The sequence below is a fragment of the Mytilus edulis genome, chromosome 13 (genome assembly GCF_963676685.1).
Source record: "Mytilus edulis chromosome 13, xbMytEdul2.2, whole genome shotgun sequence".
Taxonomy (NCBI): domain Eukaryota; kingdom Metazoa; phylum Mollusca; class Bivalvia; order Mytilida; family Mytilidae; genus Mytilus; species Mytilus edulis.
The window spans coordinates 38,156,386-38,181,721 of record NC_092356.1 but is presented as its reverse complement, the minus strand read 5'-3'; the positions used below and the strand labels follow the sequence as shown (position 1 = coordinate 38,181,721).

The 25,336-nt window shown below is 32.7% G+C and overlaps 2 protein-coding genes and 1 pseudogene across 2 annotated transcripts; 2 read left to right on the top strand and 1 right to left on the bottom strand.

Moving 5' to 3' along the window:
* Positions 1-977: 977 nt before the first annotated feature.
* LOC139501247 (uncharacterized) lies at positions 978-4,257 on the top strand. Its single transcript, XM_071290268.1, has 3 exons — positions 978-1,255; positions 1,711-1,923; positions 2,970-4,257. The coding sequence occupies exons 1-3, from the start codon at positions 1,060-1,062 to the stop codon at positions 3,950-3,952; spliced, it is 1,392 nt and encodes a 463-aa protein (XP_071146369.1). The 5' UTR covers positions 978-1,059; the 3' UTR covers positions 3,953-4,257.
* Positions 4,238-7,138, bottom strand: LOC139500288 (uncharacterized; annotated as a pseudogene).
* Positions 7,139-9,548: 2,410 nt separating this feature from the next.
* LOC139501246 (uncharacterized) lies at positions 9,549-24,572 on the top strand. The gene is made up of 9 exons (XM_071290266.1): positions 9,549-9,688; positions 15,428-15,523; positions 17,801-17,920; positions 18,640-18,744; positions 19,166-19,270; positions 20,739-20,843; positions 21,756-21,931; positions 22,631-22,799; positions 24,496-24,572. The coding sequence occupies exons 1-9, from the start codon at positions 9,595-9,597 to the stop codon at positions 24,498-24,500; spliced, it is 975 nt and encodes a 324-aa protein (XP_071146367.1). The 5' UTR covers positions 9,549-9,594; the 3' UTR covers positions 24,501-24,572.
* Positions 24,573-25,336: the final 764 nt, after the last annotated feature.

Sequence of the window (25,336 nt, the reverse complement as noted above, 5' to 3'; positions counted from 1 at the left end):
TCCTCCTCGTAAAAATCCGGTGATCGCAATACGCATGGATCTGTCATTAAAATCAACAATTATCTGATTGTACATGTTAAACACGTGCTCAATACCCATGCTTTTTGTTATTTGTTTACTATAAGGTGACAATCGGTAAACTTCGGCTTCAAAACACGGCATTTAATGAGCAGCCATATTTGTTAAATCATAACAGATAGACAGAAAAAAAATTGACGATTATACGATATATTTGCGTAAAAATGATAAAATCGTGCACAGAGGACTAAGTTTATGATATCTACATGTATTGTTTCAAGAATTGGATAAACATTATTTTTCACCACTCGCTCGTTTCATATGACTTTAAACTGCTGTGATATAAACTGAGAATAAATGTCACCACTAAATAACTCAAGTGACAAGGAGATTAAGAAGTTAAAAAGTCTAAATAAAGTTCGAAGTTGAAGAGCATTGAGAACCACACTTCCTAAAAGTTTTGCCAAATACAGCTAAGGTTATCTATTCCTGAGGTAAAAATTAAAGCCTTAGTATTTCAAAAATTAAAAGTTAATTTATAAATATGACCATATCAATGATAACTCGTGTCAGCACAGAAGTGCTGACTACTGAGCTGGTGATACCCTCGGGGATTTAAAACTCCACCAGCAGTGGCATCGACCCAGTGGTTGTAAATAAACACATCATACATACCAGGATAAAATTTTGTATTTACGCCAGACGCCCGTTTCGTTTATCAGTGACGCTCAAATCAGAAAAAAGTTTAAAAGGCCAATATATAGGAAGATGTGGTGTGAGTGCCAATGAGACAACTCTCCATCCAAATAACAACAATTGATAAAAGTAAACCATTATAGGTCAATGTACGGCCTTTAACACGGAGACTTAGCTCACACCGAACAACAAGCTATAAAGGGCCACAAAATTACTAGTGTAAAACCAACGGTCCTATAAGGAATTTTCGCCGTGAAGTCACGAAATCACGTGACTTCCGACTGGTTGGCAAGAAAGTTGTTTACATTGTAAGGCCGATCATAATGAGATAAACGGTTAATTACGATGGTTGTGTCTTGTTGTGTAATCAAATGTACAACAATATTTAATAATGGTGACCCTAAAAGCTTTTACCGAGTACCAAAAAAGCCTGACACACGCAGACAACTTTGGATTTCAGCTATTAAGCGAGAAGGCCCTGAAGGGAAGCCCTGTGTGCCTGCAGACCATGATAGGGTTTGCTATCGACATTTCATAACTGGTAAGCTACTTTTTCTTTTTATCATTGCCGTAGAGAATATTTAATTTTCAATATGTCCTGAAAGATTTTCCTTTTGGGTACATAAATGCCGTTGAAGCCGGTTATTTTGATGAAAAGGTGGGTGGGGGAGGGGGAGGGGGGTAGAAAGGGGCTTTGATAAAGAACTGATGATAAAGAAAACCAATTCAACATGCATTTTCATCTGTCTCTGTATTTTTCATGGCTAGCTTTTGTGAGTAACAAGTGACACAGCCAAGAATACATACTATTTACTTAACATAGTCTCAATACACTTCCTTAGGTTGATTTTAAATGTCTCTTTTTTACACTACATGCATATGTGTACTTTTTTCATTTTATAAAGTTTTATTTAATGAGTATTTTCATTTTGTTTGTAACGCATATGCCTGCTTAGGGTTATAACTTGTGATTACATGTATTATATTCCATTTCAGGTCAGAAGAGCAATGATAAGACAAATCCTGACTATGTCCCATCCATCCACATGGGGGGATATGAGGGCACAACAACAAATGGACAGTTACGTGCAGCCCGCTTTGAGAGATTTCAAAAGAGAGAGGCTGATAAAGATCAACAAGAGGCAGCATCAGTACTTCTGGACATATCAGAAAACCTTCCACCACCTACATGTATAGAGACAACAGAAGGTAATTTATTTATGATTTGTATTGCATTTTTTACTAAATAATTTTTATAATTGATAATTACCAATTAATCAATGTGCGAGAACATTCCTTTTATGAGCTTGTTGTGTTCATAGTAAATCTCACTTATTTTGATTAATGCAATTATAAAGGAGTAGGGGCATTAAGGCCTGGTTTTGGCCCAAGAAAATAAAATGTTTGATAACTTTTTCAAATTGGAACATAATCTCTAGAAATGCATAGGGTCAAGAAATATAAATGAAAAACATTAAGATTCTTATGTGATGACGTCACAATTACGTCATAATATATACTGTTTTCACAAAAACGATGAAAATTCAGAATTTATGCAGTTTTCTATCATTATTTCTGTTGTGGAAACATCGTGCGCAGCCAAGAAACAACAAAATAATTTAACTGAAGCTTTATCATTACTATTGACAAAATCTCACCAAATATAAAGTTGTTTCTTGGGTGCGCACATACTTTTCCAATCGAAAATATACTTAAAAATTTGATGAAAAACAAGGAAAATCCCAAAATTTTACAAAATATGCAAATTAAGGCATGATTTGTTGCCATGGTAACTTGTTTAATGTCCAAAATTATTTTGTTTTTCTGAAAACCTTCTACCTGAGATACTTTTCAGTAATTTTAAAATATGTATGATAACTTTTAAATATGCAGTAATTTTTGGGCCAAATAAGGGCCTTATTGCCCCTACTCCTTTGTTGAACTGTATTAATAAGAAGACCTTTACCAAGTCAAAGTATTCCAATTAAATTATTACATCAATTTGTATTTTATGAGACTCATTAGACTATACTTAAATCATCACAGTGATTTGGGTATTGAAATGATTAAAATCTTGCTTTGTCTTATTTGCATAATTTATTTATAATAAAGATGGTGAAATGTTTTGTTATATTAGATATTGAGTGTGATGTATTGAAATTGTGATGTACATTTAGAATTTTTATGTTCTTGTAAGTGAAATTTTCATACTGTCTTTTTTTCATTGTCATTTATTTGATTTTTTTAATTTTCAGATTTACATGGTCCATGCATCAAGAAAATAGCAGCCCTTCGTATTGAAAATGAGCTTCATGAAAAGCTTGGCAGGTTACAAGCATCAAATATTACGCTAAGAAAAGAAGTTACTGACTCCAGGTTTGGTGACCAAGCAATATCCAGTGACCGTAAAACACTATTTTACACAGGTGTGCCAAATAAAGCCATTTTCATGTGGTTAGTTTCATTTTGCCTAACAATATTACCATCCAGCAAATTGATGTCTCCGTCAAATATTTTATTGTGTATTTTAATGAAGCTGAGACTGAACATTCAACACCAAGATATAGCTTATCGGTTCAAGGTGTCAGTCACTACTGTATCCGATATATTTAACAAAGGTATTCCAAAACTTGCTGAAAAACTGTCATTTCTAGTGCAGTGGCCTGATAAAGACAATCTCATTAAGAACATGCCCATAGTATTTAAACTTTCATATCCAAGGTGCATTAGCATCATAGACTGTTTCGAAGTATTCATCCAAAGACCAGCAAATTTAACAGCAAGGGCACAAACCTGGTCGAATTATAAACATCACAACACCATCAAGTTTTTAGTGTCCATAAAACCTACCGGTGCAATATCATTTGTGTCAAAAGCCTTTGGAGGTAGAACATCAGACAAAGTTATAACTCAGCGAAGTGTTTTTTTTGATAAATTAGAGCATGGGGACCAAGTTCTAGCCGACCGAGGTTTTTTAATCGCAGAGGAGTTAGCTAGTCGCCATTCATCATTAGTAATTCTTGCTTTCACTAAAGGTAAATCCCAACTTAGTGCAAAAGAAGTAGAACAGACAAGAAAAATTGCCCATGTGCGCATTCATGTGGAGAGGACAATTGAACAGTTAAAAAACTTCAACATTTTAAGTAGTAATATGAGCATTTATTTGGTGCCTCATTCAGACAGTACTGTTACATTATGTTCAGCAGTGTGTAATTTACATCCTAAACTTGTGTCTTGATTTACTGATTGTACTTTTGATATATAAATGAAAAAGAAAAATACATATTATATACTTTATGTAAACATTTCAAAGCAGTTACTATTTCAATATTGATATGGAATAACCGAAAGTACAAATTTAGTATGAAATAAAAAAGAATTGGTTAAATAAAACAATAGTTTTGATATATGTACATTGAAAAAAGTTTACCCTTCTCAAGAAATGATACATGTATACCATGTTGCCATTACACTAGAACTGTGCAATGTGAACTTTATTAAAAATGTACATGTGTTATGATAAAATAAATGATGTTTATTTATTATTGGTCTTTATCTTTCTTGTTAAGTTTTATCACAATAAATCTTGCAAGCAGTAATGAGACAATATGTGTACAGAAAAAAAACCCACAAAATACATTGGTTACAACCATTAGCATTAATCTTTACATAACAAAGTCAAAATAACACAATGTTCAGTACAAGTCTATTCACTGCAGCTCAAACAATACCACTTTCCCTTTGGCTTTCGTCGGATATTTACACATTTATAGTGAAACCACTGATACGGACACTCAGATTTGTCGCACTTGATCATTCTGCCGTATTCTGGTTCGGCACATAAACACCATGTCTCTTTTTCGTTGTTGTTTTCTTCTGGTGGTTGTGTTGAGGCTTGTTGTTGGTTTTCCAGCTGTCTGGTGACTAACTCCCTTATTGCATACGTCTTCACAAAGAGTTCACATTTGCTTATTAAGGCATGACAAAAGTTCACATCAATGGGCACTCTTACTATACTGGGTGAAGGCTTACACTTAGTGTAGACAACAAAGTCACAAAATGTCAGTTGGAGGATGAACATCTGGAATTGAACCTGTGTGTAGTATCTGTGGTTGGTCTTGAGGTGAAGAGACTTGTCCAAACAAAAGTCTTTATCAGATGATGCAGCTTCCATAACAGTAATGTCTTTATGCTTATATGGGCACTTAATCTCAATTAGTCCTTTACCACAACACTGACAGTTGGTAATGCCATCGGGACTGGCTCCCAAGAATGGGTGTTGATTGTTAATAGTAAAACCTGACAAATTACATTCAAAATCAATGTGTTGTGTGCTTTGGTTGGTGATATAGGCTTGTCTGCATTCTTCTTCATGGTCGACTCCCCACTTGACAGCAGCTTTTTTTTGACAGGTCATATGATGAATACCCAACAATGCGCTTTACTAAAACGTCAGGTGATGTGGTGTCTCTGCGTGTCCAAACGTCATGGGCCTTAGATGCTGTAACACGCCCCATACGGTGTTGAAACCATAGTGGGCTAATGGCTTGTTTCCTTGTTGCGGCTTCTAAATTTGTAGCTTGGTAGTCTGAACACAAGTAGCCGGAGAAAATGTCTTTGCAATGACTGTCAATGTTGATGTCTGAAATGTCTGGATCTTGTAGTGATTGCATTAGCTTAGGATACTTTTCTGTGTAAGTTGCTACTGGTTGACTCTCTACAATCTGTGAGGGTGCTGTCACTGATGTAAAAAATGCAGCATTTGGTACCAGAGCATATAGTTCATCAAGGACTTCAGGTTGAGGAAGAAAAGATGAGCCATCTGCTTGAATGGAGACAACTTCTTTGGTTCTTTTGCCTTTGATTTTGTCACAAATCTCTGTCACTGTAGCAGGTATCACCTGAAAGATTAAAATAAATGATAAGTATTTAAGATCAAATAGCTTATAAAAGAGAAATATTTTTCATTATTCACATCATACATTGTAACTGACTCAGCACTTTTGCAGTGTGCACACACACACTGTTTATAATTGTTAGGAAAATATGGTCTGGGATGGAGGCCCATCACACCTTATTTTTTGTATTCAACTTATTTTGATTCATAATGGCGGAATGCTTTTAAATATATAATTATGATTTCTAGTAAAAAAAAGTATTATACATTTATTATTTGCTTTTAATTCCTTTATTCAAAGAATAATAATGCTATATGCCTTACAGCATGAAATCTTTTTATGTTTACTTTCTATTAGTAATTCTAGATTAATTAAGCATGCTTGTGCACAAACATATATATATATTATATTTAATAAAAAAAAATACTATTAATCTAACTTACCCTGCCATGCATGTACAGTGTGCACAATACACTGACGCACTGGCTTTATCTAAGTAGACCCAGGGTTGATGTGGCTTTTCCCTGGCACGTTGAGATGGCGTCACTTTGGCTTTAATGGCAATAAAAGGTGAGTCATCATATACTTGATGTGTAAGCACAACCTGTACATGTCCACTAACAACAAAACTGGAAAAAAATTAAAGGATATAAATAATTTTACATCAACAAAAAATAAAATATTGTTGCAAAATTATTATAATTTTGGTAGGACTGCCTCCTCAAAGTAAGAACAACATAAATTATTTTAAATCATTTTAAATGTGATTTGTTTTTTTCAATAAAAGGTTAATGTACATTTTTTGACTTGATATATAAATGTACTTGTAATATGTGTATTGTAAATGAATGAAATAATTAAACCTATGATAAATTATAATGTTTGGAGTAAATTTCATATTTTTTATCTTAATCACATTTTAGCTTGGTCTTATATAAGAAATATTCTCATACCTCATTATTAAATTGATTAACTTGTATTTCATTCAAAGATTTACCTGTACAGGTAAGCAATATTGTAAATCACCATATATGGATATCACGTGGGGTAAACAATCTCATTTGAACTATGCAAATGGCTACCTGTGAACCATGAACTTTGAAGGGTAATTACAAATTTACATGTAAATACTGTCGGTAAAAGTCTTTTAAAATGATAATTAAAAATATTTATGAGGAAACAATACCTACTTGTATGCCTCTAATGACTTGTAGGCCTTCATTGAGTCTTTTGTGTAGATGGAAGGTGTGTCAATCAAATACCCATAAATATCACCGAAGGTCAAATTAGGCCAGGTGCATGGGTTTGTGCTCCATTTATCGGTCAAAACATAAGGATCTGGTTATGATTTTGTGCCGTAAGCGTATAAAAGCTTAGTCTGGTGTTAAGGAGTTTACATAAGACGAGTATAACTGCTCAGGTGAGATAGAATTACTATTGTCTGCCATTACGATTTTTATGAATGGTTCTTGCCAACCAATTTCGTGCGCATGACAAAAAATGCGTCACTTCCTGTTTTGTCGAAAATTCCTTATAGGAAAACGAGAAACGAGAAACACGTATAAATTACATAATCAAACGATATTAAGTTGTAGTATTGAGGTCGTCGATTCCTTAAAGTTTTGCCAAATACAGCTAAGGATATCTATTCGACCAGTGGTGTGAATAAACTCAACATAGATACAAGAAATAACTGCATCCTTCCAACTCACTCAAATCCTTCCAAACCTTCAGACCATGAAATGATACTTAACGATTTTTTTGCGATTTTTTTAATGGCGGGGAATAAAATTGAAAAGTTCTTAATAACGTTCCTTTCAAATATTTTCAGAACCGATGTTGCTGCGCAGTATCCAATATAAAGTTTACCTTACTGGTGACGTATTTGTTAAACGTTATTTTAGGAACCTTTTAAAGTAGGAAACTATTGTTCAAATTTAAACAAAAAAACATTAAATCAATGAACTAATTTCTTTTTTTGAATTTAACATTTTTAGTTTCTGTTTTTTTTCTTCAAGCAAATGTTTTTGAATCTACCTTTCAAATTATAGTTTTGTCAAGATAGTTCAGTTGTACATCAAACTTGATTTTATTTTGCGTTTGTTATTTTCGATTTAAAAAGAAAAAAAAAACTTCTATCTTTTAAGATAAACAAGAAGGCAACATCTACATTTAATCGCTTAAAGTCGATAGTACTCTTCACGGGAGAAAAGTTCACTGTAGGTTGTATTTCAAATGTTAATTTACTTCCTGTTAGTCTGCCTTCGTGGTTACAACATCTGCTACATGTATATTATAATTCCTTCGTGGTTACAACATCTGCTACATGTATATTATAATTCGTTGCGTATGCTTGCAGTTAAGTGTTCAGTTTTACTTTAAATGTATACGTATTCACATACAAACTCCATGATGAAACTCAATGCTGTGTTATTGGTTGTGTTTGCTTTTTTGTTGAGTTGTCAAATTGTCGAAGGTAAGTTAACATGGTTAAGTTAAACTTTATTCTAAGGCTGGGTCTGCATCGATGGTTCGAGAGCATTATAGTTTTCATTTTGTCCATCCGTCTGTTTGTTCGTCACAAATAATTGAAAAGAAATCTGAATGTTTAAAGAAAACTCTGTTTGTTACAGGATGTCAATCAAAATTGAAATATAAGGATAAAACCCATGTTTTGACTATTTTATTTATTATGCCTGTTTAGTTCACGCATCATTGTAAAATAACGGAATTTGATAAGACTGTCATCAAAGGGAGAGGTTTAGCGCAATAAAACCAGGTTTAATCCAACATGTTCTACATTTGAAAATGCCTGTACCAAGTCAGGAATATGACAGTTCTTGTCCATTCGTTTTTGATGTGTTTTGTCATTTGATTTTGCCATGTGATTATGTACTTTCCGATTGGATTTTCCTCTGAGTTCAGTATTTTTGTGATTTTACTTTTTTCAAATTGTAGAATTTGAAAAAATATGCTGAATTCATAACGTTTTTCAAATATTGAGAAAGATCTTTCTGTGTGTGGTTTCTGTCAAAAATTTATTGATATGCGTAGTGTGATATATTTAAATTGACCCTCAGTCAGTAGATTAGAGATTTACAAATTGCATAAATTGATTAGCAAAATACACATGAAAATTAAAAAAAAATGACAAGCAATAGTCCTCCATTCACTTTTTAAAATTATAACCCAGCTGATATTTTAAAGCAAAATGATGTAGCAATGACTTCTCGTAGTTCAGTTTTTTTGTAATTTTTCTATTTGATATTTGTCTATCCTATTAAAAAAAAATTATGAAAAACTGCTTAATAGACAAATCGTTATTTTACTAAAGAATTATCATACTAGAAACAACTATACTATGGTTTTAATTTTTATTCATAAAATATTCGTTGTATTCGTTGCATAAATTAGTCCATCTACTAGACATTTTCATTCATTTTTAAAGAAAACAATTTTGCAATTTGTTCTCCAAGGATCTTTCCATGGTTTTTTTTATCGGAGGGAGCGATTTAAATGGATTATTTACACCAGACGCGCGTTTCGTTTATCAGTGACGCTCAAATCTAAAAAAGTTTAAAAGGCCAAATAAAGTATTAAGTTGAAGAGTATTGAGGTCGCAAATTCCTAAAAGTTTTGCCAAATACAGCTAAGGTTATCTATTCGACCAGTGGTGTAAATAAACTCATCATAGATACCCGAAATAACTGCATCCTTCCAACTCGCTCAAATATATGAACAACCAACAAGAGAAGACAGCCTCCTTGAAATAGTACTTACCACAAAGCCATCACTTGTCAAAACATCCAAACCTTCACCTAAGGTTGTATTTCAAATGTTAATTTACTTCCTGTTAGTCTGCCTTCGTGGTTGCAACATCTGCTACATGTATATTATAATTCCTTCGTGGTTACAACATCTGCTACATGTATATTATAATTCGTTGCGTATGCTTGCAGTTAAGTGTTCAGTTTTACTTTAAATGTATACGTATTCACATACAAACTCCATGATGAAACTCAATGCTGTGTTATTGGTTGTGTTTGCTTTTTTGTTGAGTTGTCAAATTGTCGAAGGTAAGTTAACATGGTTAAGTTAAACTTTATTCTAAGGCTGGGTCTGCATCGATGGTTCGAGAGCATTATAGTTTTCATTTTGTCCATCCGTCTGTTTGTTCGTCACAAATAATTGAAAAGAAATCTGAATGTTTAAAGAAAACTCTGTTTGTTACAGGATGTCAATCAAAATTGAAATATAAGGATAAAACCCATGTTTTGACTATTTTATTTATTATGCCTGTTTAGTTCACGCATCATTGTAAAAATAACGGAATTTGATAAGACTGTCATCAAAGGGAGAGGTTTAGCGCAATAAAACCAGGTTTAATCCAACATGTTCTACATTTGAAAATGCCTGTACCAAGTCAGGAATATGACAGTTCTTGTCCATTCGTTTTTGATGTGTTTTGTCATTTGATTTTGCCATGTGATTATGTACTTTCCGATTGGATTTTCCTCTGAGTTCAGTATTTTTGTGATTTTACTTTTTTCAAATTGTGGAATTTGAAAAAATATGGTGAATTCATAATGTTTTTCAAATATTGAGAAAGATCTTTCTGTGTGTGGTTTCTGTTAAAAATTTATTGATATGCGTAGTGTGATATATTTAAATTGACCCTCAGTCAGTAGATTAGAGATTTACAAATTGCATAAATTGATTAGCAAAATACACATGAAAATAAAAAAAAATGACAAGCAATAGTCCTCCATTCACTTTTTAAAATTATAACCCAGCTGATATTTTAAAGCAAAATGATGTATCAATGACTTCTCGTAGTTCAGTTTTTTTGTAATTTTTCTATTTGATATTTGTCTATCCTATTAAAAAAAATTTATGAAAAACTGCTTAATAGACAAATCGTTATTTTACTAAAGAATTATCATACTAGAAACAACTATACTATGGTTTTAATTTTTATTCATAAAATATTCGTTGTAGCAAACTTTTTTTGTTTTCTTTGTTATTGTTTCATTTCAAAACATTCATTTTGTTTTCATTATTTTTTTGTTCAACCATTCCACTATATAAGAGTTCAGTGCATAAATTAGTCCATCTACTAGACATTTTCATTCATTTTTAAAGAAAACAATTTTGCAATTTGTTCTCCAAGGATCTTTCCATGGTTTTTTTTATTGGAGGGAGCGATGTAAATGGATTATTTACGCCAGACGCGCGTTTCGTTTATCAGTGACGCTCAAATCCAAAAAAGTTTAAAAGGTAAAATAAAGTATTAAGTTGAAGAGTATTGAGGTCGCAAATTCCTAAAAGTTTTGCCAAATACAGCTAAGGTCATCTATTCGACCAGTGGTGTAAATAAACTCATCATAGATACCCGAAATAACTGCATCCTTCCAACTCGCTCAAATATATGAACAACCAACAAGAGAAGACAGCCTCCTTGAAATAGTACTTACCACAAAGCCATCACTTGTCAAAACATCCAAACCTTCACCTAGCATATCAGACCATGAAATGAAACTTAACGATTTTTTTCGATTTTTTTAATGGCGGGGAATAAAATTGAAAAGTTCCTAAATTTTTTTAATGCTGGCAATTCTTACTCTTTTATGTAGTTAGAATACACCAATAAGTAGTTTGTATGTATTTAACTTGGTGGAAAAGATATATTGAAAATTTTACTTTGCCATGGTATTTTGACCCCCTACCATGGTATATTGAACCCCTTGCTCTAGACCTTAAATTTCAAAAATTCTGGCAATTCATACTCTTTTATGTAGTTAGAATTCACCATTAGGTAGTTTGTATGTATTAAACTTGCCGGAAAAGATATATTGAAAATTTTACTTTGCCATGGTATCTTGACCCCCTACCATGATATATTGAACCCCCTGCTCTAAAACTGTAATTTTACAAAATTCTGGTAATTCTCACTCTTTTATGTAGTTAGAATACACCAAAAATTAGTTTGTATGTATTAAACTTGCTGGAAAGATATTTTGAAAATTTTACTTAGCCATGGTATTTTGACCCCCTGCGTTATATTGAACCCCTATAGAGACCTTTTATTTCCAAAATTCTGGCAATTCTAACTCCTTTCCATTTTAATTATACTCAAATAAGTAGTTTGCATATATTTTCCATATACATTCATAATCATTAGACAGATTAGCGTACAAAAAATTTATAACATTCTGAATTAGAAAAAAATACATCAAAAGACACACTACAATCAGTATTGTCTTCTTGATGATCATGAACACCAAGGTGTTTGACATATAAATAATCATAATATAAAAGAGAAAAGGAGAAAAAAATAACAATGACGAAACTTATTTTATCATGTTTATCGATCTTGTATTTTCATTGTGTCATGTTCAAATTTTTTCGTTCTGTGTATTTTTTCTTGTTTTTGATAATAATATGTCTTTTGGTTGAGTTGAGCCATTTAAATTGATATTTTATAGTGTGTTTTTATATGTTGTGAAGTAACACCATAGTTACAGGTTAATGTGAAGGTTCGTATCTGTTAAAACGTGTATACCCGTTGCATTAGAGGAACCTGATGTCCAGTCGTTGTTGTTTGTTGTTTTGGTTCAGGAGCGGTTCTCGTTTCACGTTTTTCTATAGATTAGACCGTTGGTTTTCCTGTTTGAATTGCTTAACACTAATTATTCTGGGGCCCTTTACAGGTTGTTGTTCAGTGTGAACAAAGGCTCCACATTTATGACCATACTTTGACCTATAATGGTATTCTTTTACAAATTGTGACTTGGATGGAGAGTTGTATCATTGGCACTCATACCACATCTTTTTTTTTTTGAAATGTTCATTTGAATCTTAATTATGTTCTTGTTTCATTGCTTTACGTCTATGGCTTTATATCAGTTGTTTTTGTGCATTTAAGCAATATTTTGAGTTGAGCCAATTACAGTTCGTTTTAATGTTATGCTGCTAAACCACTGTCATCAGAACAAACTGGTTTTAGATTTCACAATTTTTTTATATATATAAGTTGTAATTGGCATTGGTTAATGTAGCACCATTAATGGTTAAAGGGGCCAACTCCCCCTATTTCTTTTTCACTTATTCAATGTTATGCCCCATATCTCAAAATATTCATATTTGTAATCAAAATAAACAATACTAGAGACATCACATTAAATAAAACATTGAATGCAGAGTATAGTTAATCACAGTGGAATGATTGAAGTCTTTTTCTTCCTAAAATTTAGTTCTGAGGATTTCTCACTATTGATTTTAAATTGTAGTGCAAGACATTTAAGTTAACTACACTGTGTCATATTTAAGTTCTATTGATCTATTCCAAGCAACACGGTACTCAAACGCTTTCAATTCAACGATTAAGAATTCAGCACAAAGAGAAAAGTGACGTAACAAATAAAAGTGTCTTTTTTTCATTGTTTCTGGTTTTACACTTTCTTGAAAATTAATTAAGGACATGCTTGTAGGGGTAAATTCAGTAAATAAATATACGTCATCAGGGACCGCCCATTTAAGGGAGAGCTTTCTGTCTAAAAGTGAAGTCATGTGCTCTTCTGATTGGTAGATAATGTTTGTAATAAATATTTTTTGGTAGATGGATCAAAACTAGAGTTGAAAAAAAAAAAAAAAAATGCTGAATGTACTAATTTTTTTCCCTACAGGGTTGAAAAGTAATGGGAGTCAGTATAGGAATACAGTGCGAATCGACATTGTTTGTAAACAAGGCCATGTGAATGCCCAAAAATGCCGCATGACCCTATGTTTTTATTGTTACAAAGATATGACTACATTTGTACTTTCATGAATGATATATGAAAGTTTTTAATTTCTAAAGGTAAATCAGGTGTAAATTTATTTCCACACATAGATTAGCATTAAAGTCAATGGGAGATTTTTTTACCGAATTTACCCCTGTAAGAAGCGAAATATTATGGAACTAAAGTCATCTTTTTTATGCCCGTCTGTTCTGCTTCAGGTTAAGTTTTTGGTCGAGGAAGTTTTTGATGAAGTTGAAGTCCAATCAACTTGAAACTTAGCATACATGTTCTTTATGATATGATCTTTCTAATTGTACTGCCAAATTAGAGATCCCCCCCCATTTTCACGGTCCACTGAACATAGAAAATGATAGTGTGGATGGGGCAAAGGATACAGGTGCAGTATTATAATTCATATACATGATATATGCGCAAACATTAAAAACATGTTCTGTTATTAGATATTTATAAATTAATTGTACTTAAAGTTGCCCTAGCTGTCAAATTCATGTTCATCGATTTGACTCAAATTGTCATGTTTTATTTATAACAATGTAAAACATTTATCCAAATTATAAGAAGTTTAAAATAAACAATTTACAGGTTATGGGCTCGGCAATATGTAGCATCGATTCGTGTGTATTTTAGTCTAGACGCAATACAATTAACTATCGAGTTGAACTCCGAAGACCTCCGATAGTCATATAAGTGATAAAAACATAAAAATATATAAATGAATAGATAGCAAACTCGCGCAACTGAATTTTTTAAGGGTGGTTCAAATTCCTATTATATATTAAAGATATATGTTAATCATCGTTTTGACCTGTATTCAAGTGTGTTTTTTGTTGATCGATTAGGTCAATCAAATGATTTACCTTTGTCTCACTTTCAATGTTGATTTTTCTTTTCCATCAAATAACTAATCACGCACAATGCATGCATTATCCATGTCTACCTAAGGGGTTACATTGAAGTTCACATGAATACAGATTCACTGAAGTCGAAATATTCACATGCAAGTAAATAATTCATCACTAATGTTTCTTAGCATGTTTGACAAAATTGAACCATACTGGCTGCTAAAAGCGAATTATCATTTCACTATTTGACTTTCATGAATGATTGAACAAAACTAGAATCGTTTTTTAGATTATTTTTTTATATCTTGTAGCTATAGTGGATCTTTAACTAAATGTACCTATATGTATTTTGTCATGCCGATAAAGAAGTAATTAGCTGTGAAATAGTCTAAGACATAAACATAATTTATTATAAGGTTACTATTTATAACGCATACAAACTTGAAAAAGTTTAAAACCATGAATAATGTTATTTAACAATTTATTGTCAAGCACACCTTTTAACATCAACTGAATTTAATCAGGAGATCTGTAAAAAACATCTGAATTTTTTCAGGGATTTTGTAAAATCCCTAGTCAAAACAAGGGATATTACAAAATCATTGAATCTGCTAGGAATTTTACAAAATCACTGAATCTGCTAGGGATTTTACAAAATTACTGATTCTGCTATGGAATTTACAAAAAAACATTTTTTTTTCTCACAAATTCAATGAATAAATAAACATGTACAAACATTAAAGTACAACAACTAAAATTCAAGACATGTGCATCACTGAAAAATCATGTACATTAGCTTTTGATAGATTTTTGAAATAGAACATGTAGACTTTCAAATGATATTTTCTAAAAACAAAACAAGGTTTGTTCCTTTCTATTCATTTGGGAAACGTGGAAACAATGACATAATTCAAATGGATACCAAATTAATTCTCATGATAGGATTTTAAATAGAACATTAACAAGGTAATTAGGGTGAAAGCAGGTGTCTTTGAATTTTTCTAGAGCTATCCTTTTGGAATATATACCGTTTCAATGAAACAGAACACACTATCTGATAAATGATTCGTAATTGGACAAATGATTGCCAAACCGTTTTGAAAATAGGGATATTCAATAAACATAACAAAGATTGTGTTTACATTACAAATTTTAAAATATCTATTTTTAGGCTGCACCTGTAAAACCCATTGTGATATTGACAATGAACGGAAGGATGCCAACGGGGTTTGTTGTCATAGTAAAGTGTGTTGTCTGCCTTGTACTGGTTAGTGTTCTATGTCATGTTTAACTTATATTTGTTTCTTACACACTTTTTGAGTTTCTGAATACATTAGTAAATGCGACATAAAGAGTTTATAAAAATTATCTGTTATTGATTACATAATTGTTATATCAATTTGTTGATCTATCAAAATTTAAAAACAAAGTGTAGTCGCATTAAACATGTTAAAAAGGTCAAGACTGTCAATCTATATTTATTTCGTAACATGAAACTTAGTTTAAGCCCCACTCCCACTAGACCACGATCGCACCACGTTCACCGCGATCTAAAATAAATTTACATCGTGGTGAGGTCGCGGTATGAGCGGCATGAAAATGTAAATTTTCGTTGCTTTCACGATGCTACTACGTCCTCTCTACGCTTCTACAAAGATCCCGCTACGATTATATCACGTTCTCACCGCGCTTATTCTGCGACCTCACTACGCTTATCAAGATCTTTCTACGCTCTTCACGTTCTCACTACGACCATACCACGAGTTATCCGATTGCAACACGATCTTACTGCGATTATAACACGTTCTTACCACGTTTATACTACGTACATAGCGCGATCTTAATACGTTCTCAGCAAAAACATCAACATCGTGTTCCATATCAATACAGTTCAATTCCTTCTATTTCTGATTAAATCGTAGATTTCTCGGAAACAATACAGTCATGCCACCAAAATCTACCAGAACACGTGGGCATGGTGGTAGGAGTTGATGTAGAGGCAGAGGGAGCAAAGAAACGAGTCCTAATCTAGCAGAGATGTCGGACCGACCAATACAGCCTAAATTACAACCTATTGCTGTCCATAAAGCTCAATGGCGATATTTTGTGAACGATAGCAGAGATGACATAGATGTATCAATATATATATATATAGGAAGATGTGGTATGAGTGCCAATGAGACAACTCTCCATCCAAGAAACAATTTATAAAAGTAAACCATTATAGGCCAAGGTACGGCCTTCAACACGGAGCCTTAGCTCACATCAATCATCACGTTATAAAGGACCCAACATATTACTAGTGTTAAACCATTTCAACGGGAAAACCAACGGTCTAATCTATATAAAAACGAGAAGCATGGTTGAGCCGTTAGAGCAAATGGATAATTACATTCAAACAAACAAAATCTAGGGAGCTTTTTTATATATTTAATGTGAAAATAACAATGAGAATGATGGTCGTAGTGTGAACGTAGTCAGGTCGTAAGAAGAGCGTGATGGGGACGGCAAGGGCGTGCTAGAATCGTACAATGGTCGTGAACAACGTGGTATAGTCGTAGTGGAAGCGTAGTTGGGTCGCAGTGAGAACGTGATGGTCGTAGTGAGGTCGGGATAACGTCGCTGTGCGATCGTAGCGCAGTATCTCCGAATAGAATCACGCTTTCGCTACGCTCTCGCTACGATTTTACAGCGACCTTTGCGATCTTACTACGATCTTAGTGCGCTCTCACTACGCTTCTACTACGACCTGATTTCGCCACGACCGCACCACTATTGTTTTCAACATGTTCAAAGTTGGCCACGCTCTTCACGATCTTGATACGACCTTACTGCGATCTACACGATCGCACTACGATCATTAAAATTTGCATTTTTTTCACAGATCGTAGTGCGATCGTGGCCTAGTGGGACTGGAGTATTAAAGAAACCTCAAATTAAAAAAAAATTATGCATATGTTTTTTTATAACTAAATGGATAGTTTTCATTATACAGTTATGTACATATACTTTTTTCTGAGAAAAATTCTTTAATTTGTCCACATTTAGAAGAAGTTTACTTATTTTTAATTGCTCTCTTCCAGGAAGCAATTCGCCGACATATTTTCCGTATGCATAGTGACCTAAGCGTAACCCTCCTCGTAAAAATCCGGTGATCGCAATACGCATGGATCTGTCATTAGAATAAACAAATATCTGATTAAACATGTTAAACACGTGCTCAATACCCATGCTTTTTGTTATTTGTTTACTATAAGGTGACAATCGGTAAACTTCGGCTTCAAAACACGGCATTTAATGAGCAGCCATATTTGTTAAATCATAACAGACAGAGAGAACAAAAATTGACGATTATACGATATATTTGCGAAATAAAATGAGAAAATCGTGCACAGAGGACTTAGTTTATGATATGTACATGCATTGGTTCAAGAATTGGATAAACATTTTTTTCATCACTCACTCGTTTCTTGTGACTTTAACAGATAAGCGAGACAAACTAGTAGTCATTATTCTGAAGTTAATTGTAATTGAATATATTTAGATACACTTGAATGCACATCTCGTAATGGGAAATGTCAAGCTTCGTGTGGAGAAAACGAAATTGCTACAGATACTGCTTGCTGTAATGGATTAAAATGTTGTGAAATGCCACAGTGTACTAGTATGTAGGATCTAAGATATAATATCGTGTATTGGTTAAATGTTGTAAAATGTATACGGATCTAAAGTTGAATCTAAAATTGTCTTCTGAAATACAGGCGAAATATACCACAGTTGTATCCAAAACAAAGTGTATGTCTGAGTGCACTTTGTATTAATTGAGGAGCAGAAGAATCCTTTTTTAAAACGTCGGTATTAGGCTTTTATTTTTGCAAAAACTCAAAATTGGGCTTTTTTATCACGGTAATTCGAAATTAACTCTTACTGGTACTGAAGAATTAAAGATCAGGATCTGGTAAAGATTGAGGGTGAAGAACTCTATTTTCCCATCCTACTTTTCTCTTTAACAGTTTTGTAATATATACATGATATTTATAAGTAGATATAGGAAGATGTGGTGTGAGTGCCAATGAGACAACTCTACATCCAAATAACAATTTTTTAAAAGTAAACCATAATAGGTCAATGTACGGCCTTCAACACGGAGTCTTGGCTCACACCGAACAACAAGCTATAAAGGGCCCCAAAATTACCAGTGTAAAACAATTCAAACGGGAAAACCAACGGTCTAATCTATATAAAATTTAAAAAAAAAACGAGAAACGAAAAACACGTATAAATTACATAAACAAACGGCAACTACTGTGCATCAGGACAGGTGCAAACATTTGCAGCGGGATTGAAGAAGACCTGTATTGTATGTCAGATTTGTTTTAACAGATGACAAAAACTGTAACTGTAAAACAGAATGTGACGGGACAATTGAAAGAGAAGATATAAATGGATCTTGTTGTGATAATTCGAAATGTTGTAAGCCTTGTACCGGTGAGTCATTATATCATTGAAAATACTAAACTTTAAAACAAAATAAAAACATCAAAAATGTTTTCAACATGTACACTAATATTGAATATCTACGGTTATTTTTACTTTTTGCAAAGGAATATTAGTTTTAGATTTTAGATTCTTGGTTAATAGGAAACAACTTCTAGGGAGAACAACATGTATCCTTGCTTTCATTTACCAAGTACCACGAGTGAAGTGTATTGGACTTGATTAAGATCGGAATACAGCTGATATTTTAAGACACTAAACAGTCTAGGTCTATCAAATTATTGCTATGCATGTATACCAGGTATAATTAAACCTACCAGATAATTGACGTCAAGCACGTATTTGTAGTTTGTTTTATATACATGATATATATATATAAGACCTGCATTGTATGTCAGATTTGTTTTAACAGATGACAAAGACTGTAACTGTAAAACAGAGTGTGACGGGACAATTGAAAGAGAAGATATAGATGGATCCTGTTGTGATAATTTGAAATGTTGTAAGCCTTGTGCTGGTAAGTCATTATATCATTGAAACAGTAAAATTTATAACAAGAAAAAAAAATATTTTAACATGAATATCTGTGGTTATTTTTTTATTTTGTTTGTTTGCAAAGGAATCGATTTTTTTTCAATTTTCGACATTTTATTCCAATTTTAGATTCTTGATTAATGGGGAAACAACATCTAGGTAAAACAACATGTATCCTTTCCTTCACAGATCCAGTAAAACGAGTGAAGGGTGTTGTACAGATTTAGATCTGATGAAAATTCTTGCCTCTTCTGAGTGATATTGGATTTACTAAATAACTACACAATGAGATCCACCAATTTAGATAAATATCAGCTGCATTTGGCTCGAAACAGGAGTAATAGCTCATCGAAGCTTTTATTACACCTGTTACTTTGTCTCGTACAAAGTCAGCTGATATTTAAAGACACTAAACAGTTATTGTCTACATAATTGCTATTCATGTTTACCAGGTTTAATTGAACATACAAGGTACTGGATACTTTGACGTCAAGCACTTTTTTTTTAAAAACGATATTTGAAACCCTTGCATTACTATTTTATGATTTTTTTTGTTAACTTTCTAAAGATTTCTATCCGCACTCCAATCAGTAAAAACATGCTGCATTTCCATATGACAGAGCCAATTTTAAGCATTTTTATATCAAATTTAACTTTATATATATTTTGAAACATACTCATTGTTATCAAATATGTCTAGATACACTTCAATGCACATCTCGTAATGGGACATGTCAAGCTTCGTGTGGAGAAAACGAAAACGCTACAGACACTGCTTTATTTGTTTATTTGTTAAATATTGTAAAAAATGTATACGGGTAAGTTAGATCTAAAATTGTCTCCTACAATATAGCCGAAAGATTCAAAAGGAATACTCAAACTCATCAGTCGAAAAAAAACTGATACTGCCATGGCAAAAACAAACTGATATGGCCGTGGCAAAAACAAACAAACAAACGACTAAAATACAAATACAAACCTCACAATAGAACAGTAAAACAGAAACAGAACATTCTACAACAGTTGAAGTATAGTTATGTAACAAGTAACCTTCAAAATATTAATAAGTAACACCATGAAACCTTACTGGTTCATTCAAAGAATAATGTTTAAACATTACATGCTATCATAGTACAAGAGATAATGCAGAACAACAGAGAAACGAATGATAAGAAATATATATGTGAATGTTGTTAGCACTTGGAATTTGTTAAGAAGCCGGGTAATGTTTTCGGGACGTCGAGATAAGGTTTTTGCTTTTTTGGTAATTCAACATTAGGCCGTTATTTTTATTGGAAATCGGGATTTTCCTTATTCGGGACTGAAAATAAATGTTCGGGATCCGGTAAAGAACGGTTTATTTTTTTCCGGATTAATGGTTGATGTCTCATGCTACTTTTCTTTTTTATAGTTAATAATATAAATATAAGACCTGCATTTTATTTTAACAGATGACACAGATTGTAATTGTGAAACAAAATGTGATGGGGTAATTAAAGGAGAAGAGAGAGCTGGATCTTGTTGTGATAATTTGAAATGTTGTAAGCCTTGTACTGGTAAGTCATTATATCATTGAAAAAAGATGTATAACAAACAAATAAGTCACGAAACATATTTTAAACAAGTAATATTATTTGATCATTTAAAGTTATTTTTTACTTTTTGCTAGGGAATGCTAGCAGTAGTTTAATTTCTCAATTTTCTGACATGTTTTTCCAATTTTAGGCTTCTTGGTAAATTAAAATCAACACTTAGCTATAATAAACTGTATCCTTTCCTTCACAGAGCAAGTAGACACAAGTTTAGTGTATTGTGCAGGATTTAGGTCTGATAATGATTGTTTTACTTTGTCTTAGTGATATATCGATCAATCTTAATTTGTTTCGAAGAACTCATATTCTATTAAAAGTAGAACGAAATCAGTGATATATTTTTTAAGAAGATTAGTAGAAAGTGGTTTTTTTCTAGCACTTGGCATTACAGCTGCTGCGTATTTATTAGAAGAAACTTATAAATGACTATTGCCTCAATGGCATAGTTAGCCAAGTAGTTGCTGTTTCTCAACACTTCTAGCGCTGTTACTCTTCGAGTGATTTTTTACTCTTAAATGCTGAAACGCGAAAACGGAAACCAGATGCATGCATATACATAGTTTCCATTTCGTGGTTTGACGGTTTTGAGGAAGACACTTGTCGCTAAATTCAAGGGAGTCCCCGCAATATGACCTTATGGTCAGGGGTGCCCGACAATTATACCTAAGAGTTGATAAAATATGTTGCCTACTACAAACAGGAGTTAACAACAAGTTATACACACACACGCACACACACCCAAACCCACACAGAGGCTGAAAAACAACTAAATGTTCTAAAAATTAAAGAACAGATGTTCCAAAATCAGAATGGTTACCTCGTACATACTTAATTAAATTTCGACACATAAGTGTGTTATTATTTTATATTTAACAGGAGTATGTGGGGGAAATTTCACAGAACTTATTGGAAGTTTTTCATCAACAAACTATCCATGCAACTATACCATTAATCAAGACTGCTTTTATAGCATTAGCGTTCCTGTGGGTTATACCATTATGCTTACCTTCACAACGTTTTTGCTGGAAGTAGCAGACTTTGATTTTGTAGATGTATGTATTTAGAATATTTTCGATATATTAGATTTGATTTTACCTCAAAAAAATGTATGGGTCAAATTGCATTCTATGTTTTAAAACACACGCATTGCTTGTGATTGTACTACAGTTACTCTTATTTGTGAAAGAAATTAGAAATGAATGAAAGGGGATGTTGATTAGATACAATAAATACTGCCAGAGATCTGAACTCTCAATCTTATAACTTTATTCAGTACCAAAAAAAAATCTATTATTTTAATTGGTTGGATTCTGAGTGCAGTACGATAATCTTGCTCGACATGTTTAAGACTGCATGTCATTATACCAACAAAATTTAAATTCCTAAAAGACGAAATGCAAAGAAAATATATAGTCAACCATAATTAAAATCCCGGACAAGAACAAGAAAACTCAGAGCAGGATCTGATAACCCTTCCAGAGCACCTAATTTCATCCCCAGATTTTGGTGGGGTTCGTGTTGCTGGCCTTATTTATGTTATATCCCTGTATTTGACTGTCCCTCTGGTATCTTTCCTTTTTTTAGACTTTCTACTTTTGTAATCATGCCGTTAATTCACAAGTTCGATTTAAAATATATTTTTACTACTTTTAACGGTTGCTATTAGTAGATTAGATGAAATGTCGGTTGCATAGAGAATGTTAGCTATTTCTATTGTTTCTTATATTTATTACATTTATAACAAATCGAAGGTATATGACGGAGAAAGTGTAAACGATCCTTTATTGCTTCATCAAACCGGAGGACCGCTTGACGGAACAACAGCGCAATCGACGGCAAATAAGATGTTAGTTCGTTTCATATCTGACTATGGATTTGAGTGGCCAGGTTTCAATGCTAATTACATAGCAACCATTACAGGTATGCGCATTTTAAACTGCAATTAAATTAATCCATCATTTATGATAAGTTAAGGTGTTTTTGGAATCTAGTATTGTCTGGTTAGTGATAAGATTTTGAGAATGAAAGAACTGCTTTAAAAGGTATAACTTAACTATTGTTGTATCATTTCTGCTTTAAAGACTACATAGATATGTAAAAACTACACATTGTTCATAATTAAATAAATGAAGAATGTGTCCCTGGGACACAGATGATGCATAGATAAGATTTGGTTGAGGCAAATGTGAGTTAGAGAACGGAAACGAAAAATTCAGCATGTTTTCCATTTGTATAGGGACATGAATCTAGAACAGTTACCGTGGCGCCATTCAAAAATTTAATTGTTTTAATGGTAATAAGTATTGTTTATAATTTTCATAAAATTTGGTTCAGGCAGACTAAAGTTATAAAACAGAAATCAATTTTCGGACGTTCCGACGTAAGGGTAACGCTTAATGTCCTCCTTCGCTGCAGCGGGGCATATCATTGTTATTATAAAAGTACAAGACTAAGAAACACGTTATTCGAATTCAATTCGCATTAACTAATTCGAATTAGTTTAATTCGCATTCGAAACGTTTTACGTCAAAACTAGGTATAATACGCTATTAACTAGGTGTCAGTGCTATAATTTCTGTACTTTGTATGTATTGTTTTTATGCTAGTTGATTTGTATGTCTGGTACCAATCATTTGAGGTAAGCAAAATACAACTGATATTTACAATTTGTTCTTGTGTTATGCTGTTACATAAATATCTTAGCTTTGGTAAAGTTTGAGCGATTACATGCAAGTTAACCCCACCACATTATATCTGTATCTGTCCCAAGTCAGAAGCCTGTAGTTCAGTAGTTATCATTGGTCCAAGTCTGTCATGTTTGCTTGTTTTACACTTTTGTTATACATTTGACCGTTAGTTTTCTCGTTGTACATTGTTTTATATTTTGTATGACTGGTCATAGTAAAGTCGATTATACGGTACTGGGTTTTCTAAGTGTTGATTGCTGTACAATTAACTACAATTACTTACATCAACTTCATTTAACAATCATATCCAATCTCCTTTTTCTATATTAATACGGTCACCACGTTTTGCAAGACAAATATCACAAGTTTCGTATTAAACCTTTTATTACTTTTGGTGGCATCGAAAAAGCTTTACTTAACGATGTCAAGTTGAACAGGAGTATTATCAACTTATAGAATGTAGACCTGGCTTTATTAAGTTTGGTATAAATGTCGGCTTTAAAACATTCGGATCAAAACTGGAATTAAACAATGTATTGAATACGTTAAGTGTGGTTAAATATCAGAGACCCAAACAATAGAATATCTGTGTCATATTTTGACATCTTTGATAATATATCACTGAATTTTGCGTTTATAATGAGAATAAAAGTCGTTTTGAAACGTTTTTCTGAAACACGACTGTTTCTACTAGTGGAAAAAGGAAATGTTGAAAGTTTCGGAATACCATTGTTCAACAAAAGTTGTTGTCAGGATTCATCATCTTGATCAATCTAGTGTTTTGAACAAAAAATATTCAATATTTACGACTAACGAAATATTGCGCAATTAGTTTTGGTCCGTACTTTTGAAAAACTCCGAAATATTGCTCATCAACTTCTTAATAAAAAGTCAAGTGTATTGCATTTTATATTTTTTTCTTATTTTAGGTTAGTCTTATCGCAGCACGCTGAAGAGAAGTTAATTTTTTTCAAATACTAAATCAATAAATTTGATCGATGTTGCACATTTGTCTCATTTTGTGTTGTAAAAGGTAAACCATTATAAGTCAATGAACGGCCCTCAACAAAGAACCTTAGCTCACACCGAACATCAGGCTATACAGGTCCCAAAACTACTAGTTTTAAAGGATTTAAAAGGAAAACCAACAGTCTTTTTCTATATAAAAAAAACCGAGATCACCCAATTTTCTAAATATCTTTTAAAAACAAATTCATAACTTACCACCGGAGCATTTAATTTTTTCCCCTAATAGATCATATCGGTTCTGAAGAACTGACTACTGAGATAATTATAGTTTATAACCTATGCTATCAAGTCTGATATTTAGCCGTAGTGGTAATAACTGATATAAAAAAGGGCGCATAATTGTTAAAATTAGTCTCCTCTGGCTGGTTTCATTCTCGTCATTTTGTCTTTGGTCGTTAGTTGTATCATTAGAAACAATACCACATCTCTTCAACGATTTCGACCATGTTACTTATTTGTAGATCTTCTTTTGCTGCTTAAAGTTTGTCTCTATCTATGCATGTAATAATAGTTTTTAAAATGGTAAAATTCGTTGGTAAAGGGCAATAACTCCTACAAGAGAGTCGTCTTAAAGTTTGTTATAAATGAACAAAAGGTAGAGCTCAACATTCTCAACATTTCTGCTGCCGTCAGATTTTCTCTATTTCAAAGTGGTTTTCAAGAAAATAACAAAAGTACTTGCATATTACCTCAATGTTCTATATATAGCCATTGATTGACCGGCTGGTTCATCGGACACAT

Excerpts from the sequence above, each read along its gene's own strand:
- LOC139501246 (XM_071290266.1), top strand. The coding sequence starts at position 9,595 with ATGTATACGTATTCACATACAAACTCCATGATGAAACTCAATGCTGTG. Across the intron at positions 17,921-18,639 it reads TGAAATGCCACAGTGTACTA|ATGACAAAAACTGTAACTGT; the intron begins GTATGTAGGATC and ends TTGTTTTAACAG. Across the intron at positions 19,271-20,738 it reads ATGTTGTAAGCCTTGTGCTG|ATGACACAGATTGTAATTGT; the intron begins GTAAGTCATTAT and ends TTATTTTAACAG.
- LOC139501247 (XM_071290268.1), top strand. The coding sequence starts at position 1,060 with ATGGTTGTGTCTTGTTGTGTAATCAAATGTACAACAATATTTAATAAT. Across the intron at positions 1,256-1,710 it reads CTATCGACATTTCATAACTG|GTCAGAAGAGCAATGATAAG; the intron begins GTAAGCTACTTT and ends ATTCCATTTCAG. Across the intron at positions 1,924-2,969 it reads ATGTATAGAGACAACAGAAG|ATTTACATGGTCCATGCATC; the intron begins GTAATTTATTTA and ends TTTAATTTTCAG.